This window comes from Larimichthys crocea, chromosome XXI (assembly GCF_000972845.2).
Source record: "Larimichthys crocea isolate SSNF chromosome XXI, L_crocea_2.0, whole genome shotgun sequence".
In the NCBI taxonomy this organism is placed as follows: domain Eukaryota; kingdom Metazoa; phylum Chordata; class Actinopteri; family Sciaenidae; genus Larimichthys; species Larimichthys crocea.
Genome location: NC_040031.1, coordinates 5,813,478 through 5,835,304, shown reverse-complemented (window position 1 = coordinate 5,835,304; position 21,827 = coordinate 5,813,478). Strand labels below are relative to the sequence as shown.

Below are 21,827 nucleotides of genomic sequence, written 5' to 3'. Positions count from 1 at the left end.
ACAATTTAGAGTTGCAAAATACATCTAAATAATAAAATCAAGATTTAAACTACAAATATTATAATGTGGAGCCATTACGCCAAAGTATCCCATAGTAGAAGACAAACCCAGACAAGACACCACTAAAGACGTGGTGTCTTTTGAAATGTGTTTTTAACAATCTATTAAAATTGTAGATTGGGTGTGGTGTGAAAAAAAGCCCAGATTTTATTTTTAGGCAGCCCTGGGCACAAGAACTATAAAATGTAACAAGTGTGCAAGAGTGAGAAGTTAACTAAGAGGGTATAGATGGTTTGGATGAAAGGACTCCAGAGCTACACCACTTTCTAATACACACTCCTAGCTGTCCTACATTTTTTCCATTCAGACCAAACGTTTGAGTATCACAGTACGATAAAATTAAAATACTACATGCCACGTAGGAGTGACGCTGTAGTATTACGAGTTTGCACCACATGACTTTGCTACTTTCTACCAGCACTATGCTGTCCAACGACACACAAAGCACTCACAGAAATAGCATTTAAAACCCAGAGGTGTTGGATTTACCTTCATATATCACACTCAAATGCATGTGATTACACTCACAGCCAGATGTGCAGAAACTACTTGCGACTCTAACAGCTGATGTACAACTCGCTGTAATAGCTTGTGGGTTTGCCAAAGTCTTTTACTTCCTTCTTGTAGCTTCATGCCAAAATGCAGCAAGGGGACAATTAGGCACAATAGCCCTGAAATTGAAAACTATATGGTAATGGGGGGTTGAAAAATTACCACATGCATATTGTATAACCAAAGCTCTGCATGGTTCTTTTAAAGCTTACGACTAAGTAGCATTTACATAAGAACAGTGAGCTCGCCAACTTTCCCAGCAGAGAGCCAACACTGACTCATAGGAGGGGTCCACGCCAGATCCTGCCCACTGATTTATGGTTGTGTCTCTGGCTCAATTAAAGGAAACAATAGGAAGGGTGTGAATAATAACTTGAGGCTAGAAGTAAGTGCTCCAACTGAGAATATACTAACGGCTAAAAACTGAGGCAAAACTGATAAAGTGAATAACAACTCCAAACATGAAACAAAACCCTTCACCAAATTTACATCTGTTCATCTAAAGTGTTTCAAATTTTGCACACCAGTATTCGGGTCCTTCAGGTCTTATTCAGTGTTTTTTTGTCCTTTCTTTACCTGTCCAACTACTTGTTCACAGTTGTTTACCTATGAATAATTATTTTCCCAAAGGGCGATAGTTATCTTGCCTCCTTACTTACTTACTTACTTACTTACTTACTGTCTCATGCAATGAAAGTCTTATCTTATCAGCAACCACCTCCATTTCCCTCCCGATCCACCTTCATCTCCTTCCATGCATGCCCTCTTAGCTTTATGTAATCTTAAGAAAGGCTGAAGCAGGGCACACATGGATCTGCTAAGATGACAGTTATCAAAAGGCAAATATGAAGTCAGTGTCTGTTTGAGGAGTAAGTATTTTCAATTACTTGATTAATTAGAGTAAAAGTATTTTTGTCATCTCCAGGATTTGAGATTAAGAGGTTAATGGAGGCTGATATTTACAAGTGCCACGGTAAGCCAGGCTCACAGACAACCAGACCATAAAACTTAATCATCCTCCCCGCATGAAGACAGAAAAACCAGGAGCACGACACAAAGTGAGCACTCACTGCTCATAATGACGGCAGATTAGACTTCATAGGAATGGTATTGGGTCTAAGGACACTTAGCATTAAGTGCACTCAAAAGCCTTAGAGACTAATTATTGCACTTTACATGCCCTTCTGCCATGGAACCTGTTGTATTTGCCATTAGGTTTAACTCTGGATTAGTATAATAAAAGTGCCAAGCAAATGATCTATGGGATCCAGCAACATGGGACAAACAGTCAACAGCAACAATCTAAAACGGGCCCTATGTCCCAATACTTGTTTAAAAACAAATGACTGCACATGTAGTAATGATGACAACAGAAAGAAAGATAAAGTTTATGTAGCTCAGGCTGCAAACTGTACTGTACAAATAATGTTTAGTTATTATGCAAGATAAAACAACACAGCTGCAGGGCAGCATTTTACATTTAACTGGATATACTGTACTTTCTGCTGCTTCACTGTCAGTAAATGTGTCACACTGTTAAAACAGCCTGCTGTGGCTTTGTTTCTGAAGGCGTATGTTTATTATAGATAATGCACTGCTCTACACAACTTATAACAGCTTCTTCAAGTATTGTCTCAGCCTTTTTTGCTTTGACAAAGCCAAATTATTAAAACTGACTTTGCTGCTGTAACAGCAATGTCCATTAATACGAGTCATCTACTTAATGTTGAGCTCAACAATCTGTATAATAATTACCAACATATTAACCACGATAAGGAAGTATAAGTGAACCGCGGCTGTTAGTGGCCAGTTTTTTAAAATTAACTGCAATTATCAGGTTGTTCATTAAGACCTGGAGCTACATTACGAAGCAGTCTGATTAGAGTTACATTCGGCAAGGAGATCAGCACCAAGAAAACACCAGACTTTAGTTTCACTTCTCTCTAAAGCCTGTCCACTCATGCCCTCTCTCCTGACAGTTGGTTAAATAACATTTTAACATCAATGTCTTAATTAAATTAAGAGAGAGACACCATTTTTTCCAAAGCCTGATATTGTCTGACGTACATTCAACCAGGAAAGGGAGAAAAGCCTGTGACCCAATCAGATCGACCACCACGACCATCGGCCTCACTGCGTCGATCTGGATGGGGTAGATAAGGTTTCTTTTTTCCACTGCACTGCTGTGAGTGAAAAACAAGAGACACTAGAGATGCTATCGCTCATCGTGTCTCTATTTTACACAAAAGTTAGTGGAGCAGCCATTTAACCATAGTGAGTAGTGTTGGCTGTAAGGGAAGTGGCAGCATGATTGGAAGATGACACTAATCAATCACTAAAAGAAGCTTAAATGTCAAAACCTGCAGCACAATGTAAGCATTGCAAAGATGAAGCTCTAACATTAAAGAAGTTCTTTTGACATTTTAGAAAAATACACTTGTTTGCTCCCATGCCAGGAGTCACATGAGTAGATCGCTGTCAGTTTCAGTGAGTACAGCGATCAGATGAAGTACAAAAGAGCAGAAGCTGGGGCGAGATGCTAGACTCACGGAGACACAAACAATGGATCCCTCCAGAGCACAAAGAATTAAATGGTGCATGGTGTCCATGACCACTTTTATTTATTCAAAGTCTAACCTAAAACCCCAAATACACCTACCTTTCATATACAGGCGGTGAGTACTGAATACCCAAAAGATAGATTTGGGGTAGAGTATCACTTTAAGACTGAGGTCCTATGTCATGGAAACCGTCCATGCTCTGAAACCTGAGGTCTTTCCTAAAGGTTAAGGCGATGCTTGCTTTCTTGGAGCTGCTTGGCAAAGACATCTACGCCTGAGTGTCACAAGTTGCCTTTTAGTGTAATCTAACACAGTGTCACTTTCTCCACTCACCTGACTGATCCATTAGGAAAACAGACTACGCAGCCACATACAATACCACGCTGACACTGGGGTATTCAAAGTTTTGAGATTGTATTAATAGGTATTAACTGTTTGTAGTCAGTGAAATGCTATTACATGTAAACATAAGCAGGCAGTTGTCAAAAAAAAAAATAGAGCCAATCTGACAGAGCCTGCACACCGCCATGAATGACCATCCAAAGAGGGCTTTAACAGGCTGACGTTAAAACCATGACCTAATCAGGCCTCAGCGACACATCTTTCATTATAAAACACTCAATGTAAAAGACTTATGTAAAAACTACAACAACCCGGCTGTAAAGTCAACACAGACGCTGCAGCTTATCCCTTGAAATTGCAGATTATCGGCCTTTGACAAGGAGTGCGCACAGTGCCAATCATTTTCATGGACTGGCCTGTCTTCATTCATAAAGCTTCAAAAACAAATGTAGATCATAGCAGATGTGCCACTGCCTCATATTTGTAATTGGAGTAATTAACAAAATAGTTGATTACTGCACAGAAGGTACATCAAAAAAATATACACATAGCACAGGCAGGAAGCATCAACCCTCAGTCTAAATAATCACTATCTAACACAATGATATATTCCATGTTCACAAAACATTATATTCATATTACATATATTCATCATACACTCACACCTTAATTAAAACTCTTCTTCACATTCTATAGTAGTGTACAGGTATTTGCATATGTGTGATTTTCTGTGGTAAGCTTTGCAACCATACCTACAATGTCCCAAAAATAAAAACACAAGCAGCAGCTCCATACATTAAGCCAGAGATGAGTGAGAGGTGGATATCGATTGCAGAGGTGCAAGCTGCCGTGAGAATGCCCCGGACGCTGCTGCCTCTGTAAGAACAAGAGCGGTGGATCTGTGGTGTTAAACCTGTTCTATAAATACACAAAGCAGCTACCCAGCAGCCTAGGAACGAACGTCAAGCAAACTCTAAAATTGAGTGTGTGTATACGTGTGACAGATATGGTAGGAAAGAGATAAAGAATAACGGGTTTTAATATTGTTTAAAGAATATATATATATGCAAAAATTAAAAATAAAATTAAAAAAAGGCTGTACGAGGAAATTCTGTGAAATGTAGATCTTGAAATATGCATGCACTAAGAAGATGGGAAAATAGGACAGCATTTTAAAGTGCAGTCAAATGTAATTTGTAATATATCAACAAATACATTTTCTTCTCAATATGTCTTGTAGTGTTGTATTAAAGAAGCGCAGATTAAAAGTGTACAAGCAGGAGACGATTACAAACCCGTACAACAAGACAACATTGTTGAAGAAGCTGCAACTCTGGGTTTGTTAGTCTCACTTTTATTTACAAGCAAAGCAAAAGCTGCTAACCCAGATTAATGTGGTGACACAAACGACTAATGTCTATAGACACTGTTATAACACGGCTGTCATAATAAAGAACAGCTAACATTGTAGCAGGGGGTTGCATCTCGCAGACAGGTGTAACAAAATTCACAAAGATGTGTGAGGTGGCTTCGTTAGTGCGATATTTGTACAACTAATGTGTTAATTTGGCTAAGAACATCCTTTCTTTATAAACAGGACAGCACACACGATGTGTCACCCTGTGACGTTTAATGACGCAGCTATATGATAACCTTGAAAATGTCAGCACTGCCGTTTTGTGTTCACACGGATGAGTTTTCTCTGGGAAAAAAGTGACATTCTGCAAGAAAACGGCCTGTTTTTAGACCTAAAGGCCAACCTACAGCTGTAAAATAACTTGGGACAAAAAAAAAAAAACTCTATGAGACCATGGGAGGGGAAGGGAATCTTGGCAGAATGGAAGCTGCTAAAAGCACGTTTGCTCTCTGGGGGCAGAGAGACAGATTCAATATGGAGCAGTATTAGCCTAGATTTCCCCACTAGATGTCGGGGAAAGCATTTACATCTCGCAGGGGAACAGAGACGCTGAGCCACTTATCAAATCCTAGAGTAGGAAACTTCCATTGTTAAGAACAGTCTAATAGTTAGTTAGACTAATAGTTTATAGCACTCAGTATCATTTAGGAGGTATTTTCTGAAGAGAGGCCGACATTTCTTTTGTTTGTGAAGAGTGTGAAGTGACACAATCTTTTTTTATCAATATAACCCACCTCAAGTAAATCTGTTCCACCTTGTACTGCCTAATTTGTATTTTGCTGTTCGAGCACGCTTATAATTGCCGGTCACGTCTCCTTGTTGTTTAGTCTCTCCTCACCTCTTAGTGCTCATTCGAAATGAATTATTATTAGTTGCTTCATCGCCTTCTGTTGCTGCCACTATTAATTAAAGCACAACCATGGCAATGCCAAGTGCACAGCTGAATAGTGAACAAGAGGCAGCAGAATTTACATGACGACATGACAACAACAACTCAGAACAGTCAGCTTTAGGTCAGTGAGCCTGTTAATATTTTCCTATCAGAAAAACAAACACCTGAAACATTACGTGGGAAGTATAAGCTTCACAACATCAGAGTTTCATGCTCAGACCTGTTGAAAGACTAGAAAGCCCAGTAAAATAAGACTGTCCGTAGCTGACCGTAACAACAGCTAAAGCCTGCATGTGTCTTTGAGAGACAAAACACCTGCCCACACCTGAAGGTCCAATATGTTAGGCCGTCTGATGCTTGAGTGGTTTAAGGAGTTTACCATGAATCATTAACCATGTCTCTCTGTGGTTCCCATCCCATCATATTTTCAAACAAAGGCAAAAAAGAGAAAGATCCGACAGGTCGCTTAAAACAATGAACAGTCCTGGCAGTGTTCAACTAAGTTTCTTAAGAAAGATTAGAAATATCCCAATTCTGACACCCGGGGACAGGGTGTTTGAATTCTTATAGTGGATATGAGAGATTAGACTGGAAATGAGGAGAGAGAGAGAGAAGAGGTGAAGTGTAACAAAAGGACCTTAGCGGGACTTAAAACCGAGGACACTGTAATTACAGTCAGCTTGCTAAACCCCGTAGGCCACCAGGACAAGCTTCTCCTATAGTCAGATCTATGTTGATGGACATGAGTATCCTCACAGCGCTGCATGGAAGTAGGGACATCTGTTGCTGTGTCTTCCTGCTAGAAAAAGCAGTGATACATTTTTTTTTTTTAAAAACCCAGCACTAACCACCCACAGAAACAGCTCTTCACATTCACACCACCCTTTTCTCTTTCCTTATTTCACGACTACTCTCTCTCCCCGTTTGTCATTCACGGCGGAGCAAAGCCACAGTTCTAGTTGATGGTCTTAGGGAGCAACACCATTAAATGTACCCACCTGATTAGTGCAAGGTAGACTGTCACATGGCAGGACTAGACTTTGGGTGTTAACAGATCAGTGCAGAAAACTTCATTATAACAGCTAAGATGGAAAAACTGGACAGAAATAGAGTAGATGTTGATTAGTTACAGAGGATTAAAACTCAATTTAACAAAGGGCTTTAGACATGGAGGATTTAACACGCGCTTGATCAAAATGTAAAAAAAAAAAGGAGTAGTGTCTGTTGTTATTGATCTCATGCCCTATTTCCACTGACCATGCACATATTATTGACCTTCAAATGCCCATATGTTACCATCCCTGCTATTGACACCACTTGCAGTCTGACATTTTGCGGTCATTCAATACAAGATCAATCTGTGTTCAGCACCCGTCTGACAGAGAATCCTAATACTGGATATCACCTTTATTATTCTGTACAACCGTCTCTGAAAGATGGAGTCAACTCAGAGTGCAGACAGATCGCGGACAGACTGAGACAACAAAGCAAATAAGGACTCTGCAGAGCTTTTGGTCAGAAAGAGAAAGTGAGGAACACGAGACAGACTGTCAAAATGTCTCTTCTCACTCAGCTGTAATTTCCCAAATATCACCCGACATTTCACTTCTAGCACTCTGGTAATCATTTCCTCTTGTGCTTAGATTGCCCTCTCTTGAGAGTTTTGCTTTTTTTTTCCCCCCAGTATTTTGAGCGACATGTTCCACTAACCCTTTTAACTATTAACTAAAGTGCACTTCTGTGCTATTCACATCTCTGGTAAAGTCCAACTCCACATAATAGCACACGATTAAAGATGATGAGCTTGTCTATCTTTGTCTAGACTGGGAATAGACAGAGACGTATGAGACAAAGTGGCACAGAAAAAAACCTCATCATTTAGTCATCGTCTCATCAAGATCAGATATCAAGAAGTAAATCCCACCCTAGACTGGATTTTTAAGTGACACCAATAATAAATAAGCAAACTAAATAAATAAATAAACAGGACAATGATATGTGGTCTTGCTTTTTCCATGACACATTAACAGTTTGATAAGGATCCTGTAAATTATCTGTGACCTACATATGAGGAAGACATCTCGCAGTAGAAAAATAATGTTTAAATTACCTCTGACATATTTTGCAAATTCTTGACTTATAAGCCGACATACACACCGATACCATGTCATAATCACATCATAAAAGGCAAAAATGTTGCATGATCTATTACCAAAAAAAAACAAAAAAAAAAACCACATTACTGTACCTAGTGCTCTGAATATTAACGGCTGCATAATGTGCTGCTGTTTACTACCAGCATGTCAAAGGTTACAGCTTTGGCATTGGACTTGAAAACATGCAGATGTCTTGGCCTGCACTGCATTATTATATATATATCTATATATATTATATATTATTATATATATATATATATATATGACATTTAAATGTCTCCCATGCTCTCTCTGTTCTCCTTTAAACCCCCTACAGTGCCACACTGCATTATGTCTTACATGCTGCATGCCCACTCCTATGGATCCTGTGAGTAATGGAGGTTGTTTGGAAGTACCGTTAATCTCTGTTGTTATTCCTCCGGTGACTGCTCGGCCACATTTAGGTTATCCATTTCTGACCGGTCCCAAACCAGCAGTGCGCCGTTACAGCAGGTGATAGCAGTGACGGTCTAACAAATAAAAACATACAGATGTACTTGCCCTTGCCTGTCACCGCCAGCCTAGACATGGGCTCGGTTCATGGTTGCCATGCAAACAAGTGACAGCCGAGCCGCAGCCGCATGGGGAGGCTAACGTGGAGATAAGGCTTTTACTTTATGTGGCTAGCTGGTAACGTTAGCCACTACCCAGCCTGGCAAACACCAAACACACACACACACACACACACACACATAGGGATAATGATAATACCACCCCTGACCACATTCCTCCAAATATGATCCGCTACGATGCTGAAAACCACCGTCTGGATCCTGGAAATCATTCCTGTACACAGTTAATGCTATCCGAGCCCCGCTAGCTAGCGTTAAGTTAGCACATAAAACAAACGTTTAGTTTAAAAGGAGAGAAAAAAAAAAGAAAACACAAGGACCGTTCGCTTAATACATCAAGTTATCCTGCTCGACGTGTTTACGTGGTGTAGAAAGACGGGCGGTTCAATGTAAACTTACTCTGCGTCGACCAGCGTGGCGCTCATACAGTTGTTTCCGAGCTTACTTCGCAGTCCGGCGTCATAGCACAGGGGCTGGGTGAGACAGCTGGGCTGTGGGGGGGGCAGCGGGCAAGGCGGGCTGTGGCGTGGCTGTGTCGGCTCAGGCTGGAGGAGAAGTTGTTCCCTTTCAACATGGAGAGTGTGGAGTGGACTAGGTCCTCCTGCTGCTGCCGCTGCTGCTGCTGCTGCTGCTGCGGCTCAACTGGCTACCACAGGGGAGCCCTGGCGACACCTGTGGCCGCAGTAGCGCATAACACCTGCTACATGGCACTGTACTGCAGCTGCAGAGCACATGTCTTATTATCAGCAAAATATATATGTAAAGTATTAAAACTACTCATTAAGAAGCACGTCATCAGTTTATTGCTTTATTATTACTCATGTAGTCAGACTGTACAAAACCTCTTAGAGGGACACACTCTTAGACACAACACGAGGGACAGTTTGCACGGATTCCTAGTCATTCCTTGTCAACAGACTAATTTAAATGTACACAGTTATTATTATTATTTATTTCTATTTGTAGTTCTACTTCTATTCCCCTCTGGATCAATAAAGTATCTATCTATCTATCTATCTATCTATCTATCTATCTATCTATCTATGCATTAAAATGTCCAGTGTGTAAGATTTAGAGGGCTCTATTTACAGAATATAATTATGGTTTTATTAGTGTATAATCATCTGAAGATCAGGATAATTATGTTTTTTGTTACCTTAGAATGAGCCTTTCATATCTACAGACACCTCTTCTACGGAGTCCACCATGTCCGCCTTTTTTATAAATATAGGCCCAATTTACACACACACACACACACACACACACACACAGACACACACAAAGGGCTTATAGACATGCATATGTGGAGAGATGGTGGACTAATGGACATCCATGTTTGAGCATTTAAGGGTTTGGTGCCTTGTTTAAGAGCACCTCTGCATGAACTGACAGCTACCAACGATCTTATCCTTTTTGCTTGAATTTTGCTGAACCATTGTTGCCATTGTTGTGTTTTGTTACAACCTGAATGTCCATCAGAGATTTACTGAACTAAACATACTTTTCAAATGATGTGAGCCCAGTGAGAGTTATGATATGACACAAGCATACTAATATGGTTTGGCATGGTTTGTAGCCGAGGCTGAAAGTCCTCATACAATTGCAGTTAAAATGTAAACTTTCATCTTAATTAAAAGAAGGTCAGGGCATGACCCCTACACATAGCTGTATGTTTGTGTGTTCCCCAGCTTACTGTGATAAGGCACAAATCCTCATTTGAGACTGTTTTTAATACTTTCATAGACAGCTAAAAAAAAAAATTATTATCGCCTCAACAGAAGCTGGAAAATCTCAGTGTTATCCATTATGTTGGAATTACTGGCACACAAGCATTTGAGCTCATCATTAAATTTGGATCACCCAGTTATATTTTGTCCTGTTTTAATTTCTATATTTGAATTGCTGTCATGATGGCTCCAGTTCCCTGTATACTCTTTGATTACAACTCACAGCGCAGGAAACCAGAAAGAGCCTTTAAATGCACAATCTATTTTTAGATCCATCTTTTGGATCTGAGAGACATGAAACAAGGATGATGATTAGGAGTGAAGGGGAAAAATGGAGAATTGCAGGAAAAGGGGGGAGGTAGTGCATAAGATGTGAGAATATCAGGGTTATTGAAGCCGACATGCTGACAAAGTCTTATATTACCACAATGCCGGAGTGATTGCTCTTAACAACACCTCCATATTGCACAAACCCCCTGGGTGGAGGCCTGATTTGAGCTGTAAAATTATAACTTTTTGAAGTCTCTGTGTAAAAAGATTTTTCCTCATGAAATAAGAAACAGAGATGTCATTACTTATTCATCCTTTAAGGGTGCACTTAGCTACCTGCAACCTCAAAGTTGCTCTGAATAATGTAGAGTTGTGCCAGTCCTCAGTCCTGTCTGACTGTATATAAACTATTGGCACAATTAATTTATCAGCAGTGAAGTGTCACACTGTTTTTAAGGATATTAGATGGTCAAAGGGTGCACAGCACCAAAACTAGCACGTTCTGATAATATTCTTGGATCATAATTGTCACTGATAACATTATGGCATACAGTAAAAAGACTGGTAAACGGTTGGTGCTTCACTGAGTCACACATTGATTCAAACATATGCTACAAAGCCATATACAAATGTTGGTCAATGTAAAAAGATCTTTAATCCCATTTTGCTTTACAGATCAAAGGGTATACAAATATTAAATGCTCATTGCTCATTTTACATTATTGCATTGTACCAGCAAGCGTCTCATTAAGCATTTCAAAACATCCTAAAATTGTGTAACTATTTGCTATTCTTGTTTTCCTTAAAAACATAAGTGCTTTCAATCATTAGGTACAGTGTGATATGATAAAAAACAACAACACTGACTTTAAAATATAAAGCCAACCACACATATCAATTATTTCAAAAAATAAACACAATGTACCTGCCTCGTGCCCTTTAAAAAGTTGAACATAAAGCTTGTGCTCCGCTGATAATTTTAACATCACAGGAAATGTCCATAGATGGACCAGATATGCAGCAGGAAGTGACATAACATTGTTGTTTCTTTGAGGAATGTACAATGCAGAGAAGAAGGACATTAACAAAAGAAAAACAATGGATCTTCAAAGTACTCACTGGTGCAGTATGGGGTTTCTAACACCCGTGCCTCCCAGTAAAATGTTCAGTTTTCATTGTTTTAGTTCCTGAGCTTTTGTTTAATGCGATCCGTATCTTTAATAAAAAAATTTTAAAAAAGTGTAACAATCAAATGTGGGTGAATAGCAATACGCCCCAAACTGTTTCACAAAGCACTGGCCAGTGATACTGATAAAAACAAACATCACGATAGTTTAAAAAATATATAAGACAGTATAGAAAGACAAATGCAGCCAGTGCATTGTTCACAACAGTGCATTCAAATACAAAAGTCTCTACAACAAACTCCTTCATTAAAAAGGCATTGCACAGTTCAAAATTGGTTTAAGAGGTGCAAAAAGAATTGGCTGGATGATCTAAAAAACTACAACAAAATATGATAAATTGATAACACGGTTCATTAAATGAGATATTCTAAGGAGTAAGGGGTGCCACCTATTGGTATTAATTCATACAGGTTTTGAAAAAGCACACAGTATTCACACCAGCATTTTTAGTGTACAAGGTAATCTCAAGAATTCAATTAATTACAGGTTTGTCTTTGTTAAAAGAGTCTGTAATAATACCTGTACAGCATCCAATATATTACCTGAGCCAAACATCAAACAACCATTAAGTCATTTGCAGTAGTATACAAGCAGAAAAAAACACTAAGCAATACAAAAATCTGCATTAATAAGAGACTTTAACTCCAAAATTCAAACATCTTTGGTCACTTATTATGTCTACTACTGTATCTTCATATACAGTCACCTTCTTTATCAAACATTCAATATTTTTAACAAATAAATATCAAAAAATAGAGGTTTAAACCCAGAAAGCTACAAGATTCTCAAGAAAAGGATGGCATGTATAAAAAATAAATGCAATACATTCTGTTAAAGCTGTTCCCTTTACAAAGGCCTGCTCAGTTTCTTACTAAGATTAAAGAGGGAAGTGGAAGTAGAAGACCTGAGCAGGTTCTCAGGACTCGTGGTACCCGTTTTGGGGAGATCTGTTCTTCCGTTCTACATTCTCGTAAATAGAGAGTGCAGCGGTGTTTTGGTAGATTAGATCCACATTGGTTCCAGTTCTTGATCTGATGATGTCCATGGCACACTGGTTCAAGAAGATATACTGATCCTGCAGGGACATTGATAACAAAAGTTCACTGAGCTGCAGCATACTCATTATTTCAATCAACAGGCTGCGATAAGGGAACTGTGGTGACTATCCTACCTCTGTCTGCACCATAAGGGGGCGATGCATGCGCAGATCATGGACGATGCCATAGACGTCTACAATGTTTTCCCTTTCAATCTGGAAGAGCAAACGGTCAATGGCTATGAAGGTACCTGTGCGTCCAACTCCAGCACTGAGTGTAGACAACGTGGACACACAGACAGGAGAGAGAGGAGAGAAAGACAGAAAATCAGATGGATTTTTTAAAACAGTTTTGAACTGATGCCGTGTGTGTGTGTGTGTGTGTGTGTGTGTGTGTGTGTGTGTTTCCGAACCTGCAGTGGACCACAGCAGGAGAGTGTCTGGAGTACTGGTCCATGTGCTCTCGGACCAGATGTCTGAAGCTGATGAGGAGCTCGGTGGTTTCTGGCACCCCGTGATCTGGCCAGGCTGTAAAGTGGAACTGACGCACCGAACGGGTCTCTGCTGTTTTCACCTGAAGGACAAACATTCAAACACAAGCTCAAAATCATTTTGACTTATAAGTCAACGTGTATGAATACTCATAAATGCTTTTTGCCTGCAAATCTCTGTATGACCTAAATGAATTACAGACGACACATTTCCACAATTACTGTCAAGTTAGATCACAGTTCCTTGGCTCAGACAGTAACTGGAGCACACAATCTTGTGAAATTGTAATGCATCAGTTGCAAGGATTCATGTAGTTCTGTGTGATTACTGCACACTCAAATGTTAAGTAGAGTGTTGTTTGTTCACTTATTGAGTGGATGTGACTGCAGGACAAGGTGTTAAATAAACACTGATGGATGACGACTTTCACTGACACACACTGTTCAGTTTTCCTCATTGTGTATTACATCTTACTACTTACATTTTTAATGTCAAAATCCCTGATGGTCCAGTCTTCAAGTGGTATTTCAGAAGTTGTTGTTACAGTGATGTTTTCAAAGTGCTTGGTGCCATAATCCCAGTATTTCTCACACTTCACCTGAAAAAGAGAGACAGTCGTTCAGCTGTGACAGATCATTGCCGAGTTGTGTACCTTCAGACTGCAGGGATATCAGTATTTTAAAATTACATACACAAATAAATTACATAATGGGTTTAATGTTTTTCAGTGTTTTATATGTAATATAGAGCAGTTTGAGTCAACAGTTATGCTCTGCTTATGCACTGACTTGAATATTTTTTGCTTCACCATTCATTAAATATTTTACACATTAAAAAATGTGTGAAATATGGACATTCATGATATTTTTGGTGTCACTTTCTATTTTGTTGTCTGGTTTGACTTTTTAGATTTAATGATTTTACATTAAGTCATTAATGCATTAACTATAACATCTAATGTTGATAGTGCACAACTGTTTTAACATGGAGGATTTACTCACAGTGTAGTCACTGATTACATTTATATTTACAGTGTTGTGTCTAACTCTAGGGAGAACATAGTGTTCCCATGTATGTAAACATGTAGCTGCTAGGCATTGTGTTTGTACTGGTACTCACTCGTCCCTGTTCATTACAGCGTGTCAGCATGACGAGAGTCTGTACATTCTTCTCCCAGACCATCCTCCAGAAATCTTTGACTGTGACGGGCAAAGGACCCTGAGCTGCAATAAATTCCTTCCTGGAGTTGTAACCCTGCCAAATATAACATCAGACACATAACACAAACATCCATCCTGTTTAGTTTAGATTCTCAAACGGTTCAAACATCGACATGGATGACGATGAAGTAGTAAAATGGCATGACAATAAGCAAAAGAAGAGCAGCTATGTTGTTTATTGATACTAAAGCGATGACTGAGGCCTGCTTGAAATAGTGTCAGTACGCACCGGCATGTAGTTAGCATTGATGTAGTCATCATATGGACTCCCATGGATAATAGAGAGTTTCACCCTAGAGGAGTCATCTAGGATGTGAGAAAAGAAATGAAATGATAAAGAGATGTATGATAGTTTTAACTCAATGTCCGTTTAAAAATGCGATAATGGAAGTAGATACAGTACGATAGGCGATGATATAGTTAAACAAGTGAGGAGCGTTATTGTTGAAAGCAGCTGAGGTTGATTTGTTAAGGTCACTCACAGGGAAGCACGTTGTTGTAGCGGTTCTTGGGCTTGTTGTCCACATTTAGAGCATGTGTTTTTGCCTGAGCTGTACCGACAAGCTTCAGGTCCTTTAAAGAAAAGAAAAAAGTGTGATTGATGCTTGGACAGCTCACTTTATACCCAAAACTTGGTGCACACGCTGTACTAAAAAACACAACATCATATCAGTAAGGACATAACAATGATAATAATTATTTTATACTATATTAACTAAATATTTTTTACTCTACTCTGATTCAATGACTTGTTTCCATCAGTTAAGGATATCAGGTAGTGTGCGTAAGATATAGCCAGGAATAATTTTACCACATATTTTTTATACAAGTACCAAATAATGAAATAAACTCCCCTTAAAAATCAGTCAGTCAAAATCTAAAGGAGTTTGTAAAGGTCAGGTCTGTCATCTCATGGGTAAGAGGACCAATAAAAATATGACAGACAGGACTTCTGTGTCTTTATTGCTTCCATATTAGTGTTTTTATTGCTTTTGTTAATGCTTTTAGGACAAATAGATTGTGAAGAAAAGGAAGCTATTCAGAGAAAGTTTTCATTTGCAGCATGTCTGTTTTTTGTTTCTTATTGTTTTAGGGATTATTGTACAATTGTCTGTTTCTATTTTGAAAGGACCACGTTGGAAATAAGTGTTTTACACTTTAGTGTTATCCTATCATGTTATCCTTGGAATTGTTTAGATTTTGTCTTGTTTATACTTAATTTCACACATGGAACAGAAACAAAATATGTATTTTAATGTCTTCTACATCTATACATCAAATTAAATCATATTTCTTCAAAGCTCTCATTTACTTTGGCATCATACAGTCAAGCATGCATCCATACAAAATGCTGACTGAATTGAAATCATTTTACATTTCTGTACATTGTACATTTGATGATCACATCAGTTATTAGAAATGCACAGATAGTTAGAAATGACGAGTCCACTTGAATGGGTGTTTGATCATTTGGTTTTACTTTATGGTGCTATTGTAAGATGAGATTTTTTTTTTCATAACTGTTGAAATGAGGACATTTCATCTGAAGAGAGGGAAGATGAGATTTATTTTTAAAATTTTAAATTATTGGCACAATTTATTCATTAATTCAAGATACACCTTGCATTTAATAGGTGATTGTTAATATTGGTGGAGTGATATGATGTGTATCACATGTTTATGAGTGTTCAGTTGTGAAGTCTACACTGAAGAAATGGTCCTCATGTGTTTGCTTGATGCACAGCCTGTAACTAATTTAAAAGTAAACATTATAGTTAACGCTAATAGTAACCAGCGCTACACTATGTTTGATCCCTGATATATTAGTATGATAAATTAAACAGAGGCATCTCTAAATAGGCAGAACATTTATTATTGTTTTTTCAACCTGAGCCTTTCAAGGAATACAATATATTGTGGTTGTTTTTGTATAGACTGTAAATTTCCTTCTGCATGTTTTGTGTATATGTACACTAGATTCATTCATACGTGTCTGTACAGAATTATATAATTATTTTATGTAGTGCTTAATTTTTAATGCCTAAAATGTGGTGTTTACTATAGAAGGCCTTACACAAGTGCCAGGTGCTATACAGTTTTCATGAAGTACTTCATATACATTGTATACTGTATATTTAGATTTTTTTTTAATATTATTGTGTATACAGTTGGGATATGGCATGACCAGATAGACTGCAGGGGTTGTCATATTTCTCATATTTCTCTGTCATATATCATCTTGTTATAAATCAGATGATTAAATCTATGCAGAATAAACTACACAATAAATTGGATATTGTCAAAGAAACAATACTAACGATATTTCTTAGGAATGATTGCCTGCTATGAATTAATAATTTATAAATCAGGAGCCCCTGAATGTTGAGCGCATGTTTCACCTCAAACTCTTCAGCAAAACCACAGCTGGAGTCTGCTTTCTGCTTCTTGTAGTAAGCCTCGTAGTCCTCCACCCTCACAGCCACACTTCTGCTCAGACAGACACCAGAGTTCAGACAATGAGCAATGAGTTTTGTCCATGGATTTCACTACAGATAAGTCTGTACCTGTCATAATGAACAACATTTTGATCTGATCGTACTTTATGATTTCAAGGATTTATACTTACACTTTGGCTCTGTAAAAATAAAGAGGAAAGACACTCAGTTATAGACAGAATTGCGGTCCATTTAATTTGAATTTATAATAACATAGTAACAATGAAAACCTCACCTCATGGAATGAATCTGGATGTCTGTATTTTCTTTCTTGGATAGCCTACAGTACATAAACAGTGGTTTTAGATTTTAGTCCCATACATACTGACTTAATAATAATTCTTATCAAAGATGACAATGGCAAACCTTTTCCAGTAGATAATGAAGCCGATAAGGATGATGAACAGAACGCTAAAAATTCCCAATGTTGCTCCGACAGCAATGCCAATGACAGCTGACAAAGGTAAAGGCAGAGCATTTTATAGCAACAAATATATATATAGTAACCAACTTTGGTTCTGAATGTGGTACCTGCTGGGTCATTTGGGAGCGTAAATGCAGGATAGAAATCTGTTATTGAGACCAGTGACTCTTGAACATCCACAACATTGTTGTTCCAAACCAGATTGGTGAACATCACAATCGCATATCTGCAGGATTAAACAAATGAGTTATGATATAATACACATATATTTTACTTAGATTTGTTTTTCTCAATTTGCTCATAATATATGTTACTGGATACACTGGTACACTGCCCCCTGCAAACCTGATGAGGATAAGCGGTTAGAGAAAATGGATGGATGGATGGATGGTTTGTGTTCTTACTGGTATGTTCCTTTGGCATCCAGATGGCCATTGGTGTAGCTGTTCAATTGGCTTCCATCTCCAATGTGTATGGGAAAATCTCGATTTTGACTGCGTGATTTTAAAGGGTTTGTTTTGACTGTTGCTAAGTATACTGGAGCTTTGTCTTCCTTCCAGTCTTTATAATTGTTCACCAAATACTTCCTCAATTGAGAAGAATCGCCTGAAAAAACAAATAAACAAACAAATAACTCACACTAGGAATAAATCAGTCGATGGATTATCATAGAAAAATCTCTCGGACACTGACAAAAGGAGAAAACAAACCTACCATGGTTTCTTGTCACCAGCACCCCAACATCTGTGATTGGCCCGTTGGATTCGTCCAGTAAGGTGGAGTTAATATGAACATAGAACGAGTTGTATTTCAGGTCTCTAGCATGCGACAGGGATTTGTAGTTATTCACAATTGGTGGATCTTGGAAAAAAAAAGAATGAGTAAAGATTAGGTTTTAAGTTTAAGTTTGGTAACTCAAATATCGCAAAAAAACTTTTAAAAATCCCTAGAAAAAAACATAAAAAATAAATTTCAGGTTTTATATATATAAGACAAGACAAGGTAACTTGTACTTTAACCAGAGATATGGTCAACTACAAATATAGCAAGAAAAAAAAAACACAATATGTAATTTAAATGGTTTAGACATCTGAAAAAATAGGATATTTTTAAACATTGACCTAAAAAAAGGTTTTGACATATAAAAGCTTGTGTAATGTGTCTCAAAGTCTTTATAAAACTTGTACTGAATATGTCTGAACGTATTATTTACATACTAATACAAATTATAGTAATTTAATTTAATTATAATCTTGTCTTACTTGTGATGCCTGTCTTGCAGGTGTGAATTATGGGAGTGCTTGGTTGTCCACAGCTCAGAGTCACCACCTTCAGTGTGTAGCGAGTAGAGTGAGTAAGGTTGGACACAGTATAATTACAACAGCTGTTTGGCGTGTTGATGATCTCGCCATCGTTTACAGTGATTTTGAAGCTGGAGTGTTGGCCTTTGGGAGGGTTCCAGGACAGCATGATTTCTGCCTTTATTTTGTTTGGACCTTTACATTTAAAGTCTCTCACTGGGCTTGCATCTGCAGCATCAAACAGAAATGAATGTCATTATATAAAGGTCGATTATTTTTGCATTTTTTCAGTCTGTTTTCAGGTTTTCATACTTTTGCTACCAGAACTCCATTTAACCTTCATTTAAGCTAATTCATGCACAGTTGAAAATATCTGATTGCAATAAGCCTATATGAAATTATTTGATCATACTTGTGCAGCTGGAAATCCATCTTGAAGCACCCTCAGTTCTATCAGAGGTCTCTGTGGTGACACTAAAGTTATAGCGTGTGCCAGGATCCAAGGGACTGATATTATACATCAGGTTCTTAGTTATGAAACTGGACCCCGCTGATGTCACATTGAAACGATAGTTTTCCTTGTATTGGTCAGGTCTGGTCCACTTGACCGTGATGCTCTCCTCTCCTGTCAAAGTACTGAGGTTGTTTGCACTGAATGGTCCTGATTGTTTGATTGAGATATGAGGGATGTAAATGTTACTAGACAATAATGACAAAAGAGGAAACTTCATATGCTTGCACATTTTTGAGGTACAGAAATAAAACCCTTACTTGTGGTGACGCTGTAGAACTTAACCTTCTTGCTCTGAAAATCCATGGCTCCCACTGTTGCCACAGAGATGTTGTAGGAAGTCCCAGAACGCAGGGAGGTAAAATTATGAGTGGCTGTGGTGGAAGCGATGTATTTGACTCCCTGCGATGATATGTTACTCAACAGGTACTTGAATGACGCATTAGTCATCAGTGGAGCTTCCTTCCACCTGATCTCAATGGAGCTGACTGTCTTCATGAGGATCTCAATCGGTCCAGGAGGATTAGGGACTGGGAAGGAGGGGTGGAAATGTAAATTTCAACTTCAACAAGCAGTAGCAACATGCAACATAATACCAAACAAAAAATTAATTGCTGGCTGAAATATGAATGCTTAAAGAGCCACACAAAGATTTTGCATTACTGCAGGGCACAACTGACCTCATGTCCACTGCACTACAGTACAGATTAAATCTTATGGTAAATTGACCTAAAAGGTTTCGTTTGCCAATCAATAACAGCTGACTTAATAAACATTTTTCTTGTATTATTATGACTGCTGCTGCATGGACTTGTGTGGTACCAGAAAAGTGCCCATCATCATGTCATCATACATCGTGTCCTCGAAAGCACCATCAAAGTTTGAGCATCAGCTGTGCTCACAACTGGCGGACTAAATGATAACACATGACAATAAAAAATAAAGGCAAACAATAGTTCACTGTTGTCTTTTCACAGTGATACACAAGCATGGAAAACAGGCGACCCACAAAAGAAAAAAAAAAATAGCCTAAAAATGTTGTCCAAGCTTCGGAAAACTTGTTTGATACAGCTGTGAATTGTTAAATACAAAACTTTTAAATCTAACAAATACTTACAAGTTGCATTAGTCACAAATTCAGATGATGCATTGAAGGGTCCACTAAATGTGGTTACTATGGCAGTGTAAAGCCTTCCAGCGGACAGGTCCTCAAACAGCCAGGAGGTATTGTTAGAGCTCACTCGTTTTGGAACTGTGTCATTTAGATGGACCATGTAATACTCCACTACCCCACGAGGTTTGGTCCATGACACCAGGATTGAACTATTGGAGCCCTGGCTGGAGACACTGGGTTGCACTGTCTCAGGCTCTGTTAATGTGAGGAGGAGGAAGGATTAAGAGTGATCAATCATGCTGACGATTTGAAATAAAGTACAGCAATGAGAGGTAACAAAGTTTCTTACCAGTGTACCGAGATGTACAAACTGGTTCTCCTTCGATGCCATTTGCTGCCATGACCAAAACACAGAAAGTGTTGTTGGCTCCGGGGGTGAGCTCTGAGATTGTTGCATTGTCTTCTTCGATGGTTATGTTTTGGAAGTCCAAGCCTGTAGTCTCAACCCTATATGTATATTCAGCTTTGTCTTGCAATGGTTTCACCCAAACCAGACGTACAGCAGTCGTGTTTAAAGTTTCAGCCACCAACTGTCTAATACCATATGGCCCTACAAACAGAGCAGTTTTTTTTAGGAAGAAACATAAAGCACATCTCATATTCAGGCAATCAAATAAGCAGCATTCAAGTCAGTTCAAAGGTTGATAAGACAGCTTTAACTTAAAATATACTGATAAACTGTAATTGTGTAATTGTTATTATATTATTTATTTGTTATTATTATTTGGCTGCTTTGCACATTTAGTTTTTCTTGGACAGGATATATATTGTACATACGTGTAAAGTAGGACACGGTCACAGGAGCTGACTGAGTGCCATCTGCTGTACGTGTAATGACAGTGAAGCTGTAGTTGGTCCCGGAGTTAAGTCCAGTGATGTTGCTCATGGTGACCGAGACACTATTGGAAATCGAGCTGTTGGATGTCTGCACTAAATAAGAGTAGTGAGGTTTTCTCTCCGGCTGCTCCCACACCAAAGTCACTGCATCTGTGGTGATTTTTGTCTCTTTCAGCTTGGTTACAGGATAAGGTCCTTTGAAAATGAGACAGATGAGATACAGTGGATATATGGAACAGGTATGTGGTCAGATTTGGGCAAAATAATATAAATAGCATCTGTGGTTTGCTACACAGGCATAACAGTTTTTACAAATAAGCAGTTAGAAGTCAATTTGTTGCAATTCTGTACATATCATGTCATGTAGTGCGTCTATAATAAAACCCAAACATCTGGCTCATAAGGCAGTTGAATAATATCACTATACATATCAGAATCTGAAGGTTATTATCGTTAATAAAACTAAGAATAAAATAGTTAATCATAAAACTAAAAACTCAACTCAAGCAATTGAGAAATATTGTGTAAATATGCAGTTTTTTTTTGTTGTTGTTTTTTTAAA

At 38.4% G+C, this 21,827-nt stretch overlaps 2 protein-coding genes across 6 annotated transcripts in view; both read right to left on the bottom strand.

The window, feature by feature from the left end:
- osbpl5 (oxysterol binding protein-like 5) overlaps positions 1 to 9,303 on the bottom strand; it is a 40,728-nt gene extending 31,425 nt beyond the window's left edge. For 3 of the 5 annotated variants that reach the window (XM_027272779.1, XM_010732751.3, XM_019263098.2), the window contains exon 1: positions 8,991 to 9,297. The gene's annotated coding sequence lies outside the window, so the exon portion shown is untranslated. Of the gene's footprint in view, positions 1 to 8,990 lie in introns of all 5 variants that reach the window. The other 2 variants (XM_027272781.1, XM_027272776.1) reach the window with 2 other exon arrangements.
- A 1,915-nt stretch (positions 9,304 to 11,218) lies between these two features.
- ptprja (protein tyrosine phosphatase receptor type Ja) overlaps positions 11,219 to 21,827 on the bottom strand; it is a 30,162-nt gene continuing 19,553 nt past the window's right edge. The window contains exons 13-32 of the mRNA XM_027272909.1: positions 21,206 to 21,460; positions 20,718 to 20,978; positions 20,372 to 20,623; positions 19,515 to 19,784; positions 19,156 to 19,404; positions 18,705 to 18,971; positions 18,157 to 18,303; positions 17,847 to 18,048; positions 17,550 to 17,668; positions 17,385 to 17,472; positions 17,254 to 17,298; positions 17,150 to 17,158; positions 16,923 to 17,010; positions 15,006 to 15,096; positions 14,753 to 14,829; positions 14,423 to 14,557; positions 13,785 to 13,901; positions 13,225 to 13,385; positions 12,947 to 13,082; positions 11,219 to 12,850 (exon numbers count right to left, since the gene is read on the bottom strand). Of these exons, the coding sequence (XP_027128710.1) occupies positions 12,692 to 12,850; positions 12,947 to 13,082; positions 13,225 to 13,385; positions 13,785 to 13,901; positions 14,423 to 14,557; positions 14,753 to 14,829; positions 15,006 to 15,096; positions 16,923 to 17,010; positions 17,150 to 17,158; positions 17,254 to 17,298; positions 17,385 to 17,472; positions 17,550 to 17,668; positions 17,847 to 18,048; positions 18,157 to 18,303; positions 18,705 to 18,971; positions 19,156 to 19,404; positions 19,515 to 19,784; positions 20,372 to 20,623; positions 20,718 to 20,978; positions 21,206 to 21,460 (3,128 nt within the window). The 3' untranslated portion in view covers positions 11,219 to 12,691. The remainder of the gene's footprint in view (positions 12,851 to 12,946; positions 13,083 to 13,224; positions 13,386 to 13,784; positions 13,902 to 14,422; positions 14,558 to 14,752; positions 14,830 to 15,005; positions 15,097 to 16,922; positions 17,011 to 17,149; positions 17,159 to 17,253; positions 17,299 to 17,384; positions 17,473 to 17,549; positions 17,669 to 17,846; positions 18,049 to 18,156; positions 18,304 to 18,704; positions 18,972 to 19,155; positions 19,405 to 19,514; positions 19,785 to 20,371; positions 20,624 to 20,717; positions 20,979 to 21,205; positions 21,461 to 21,827) is intronic.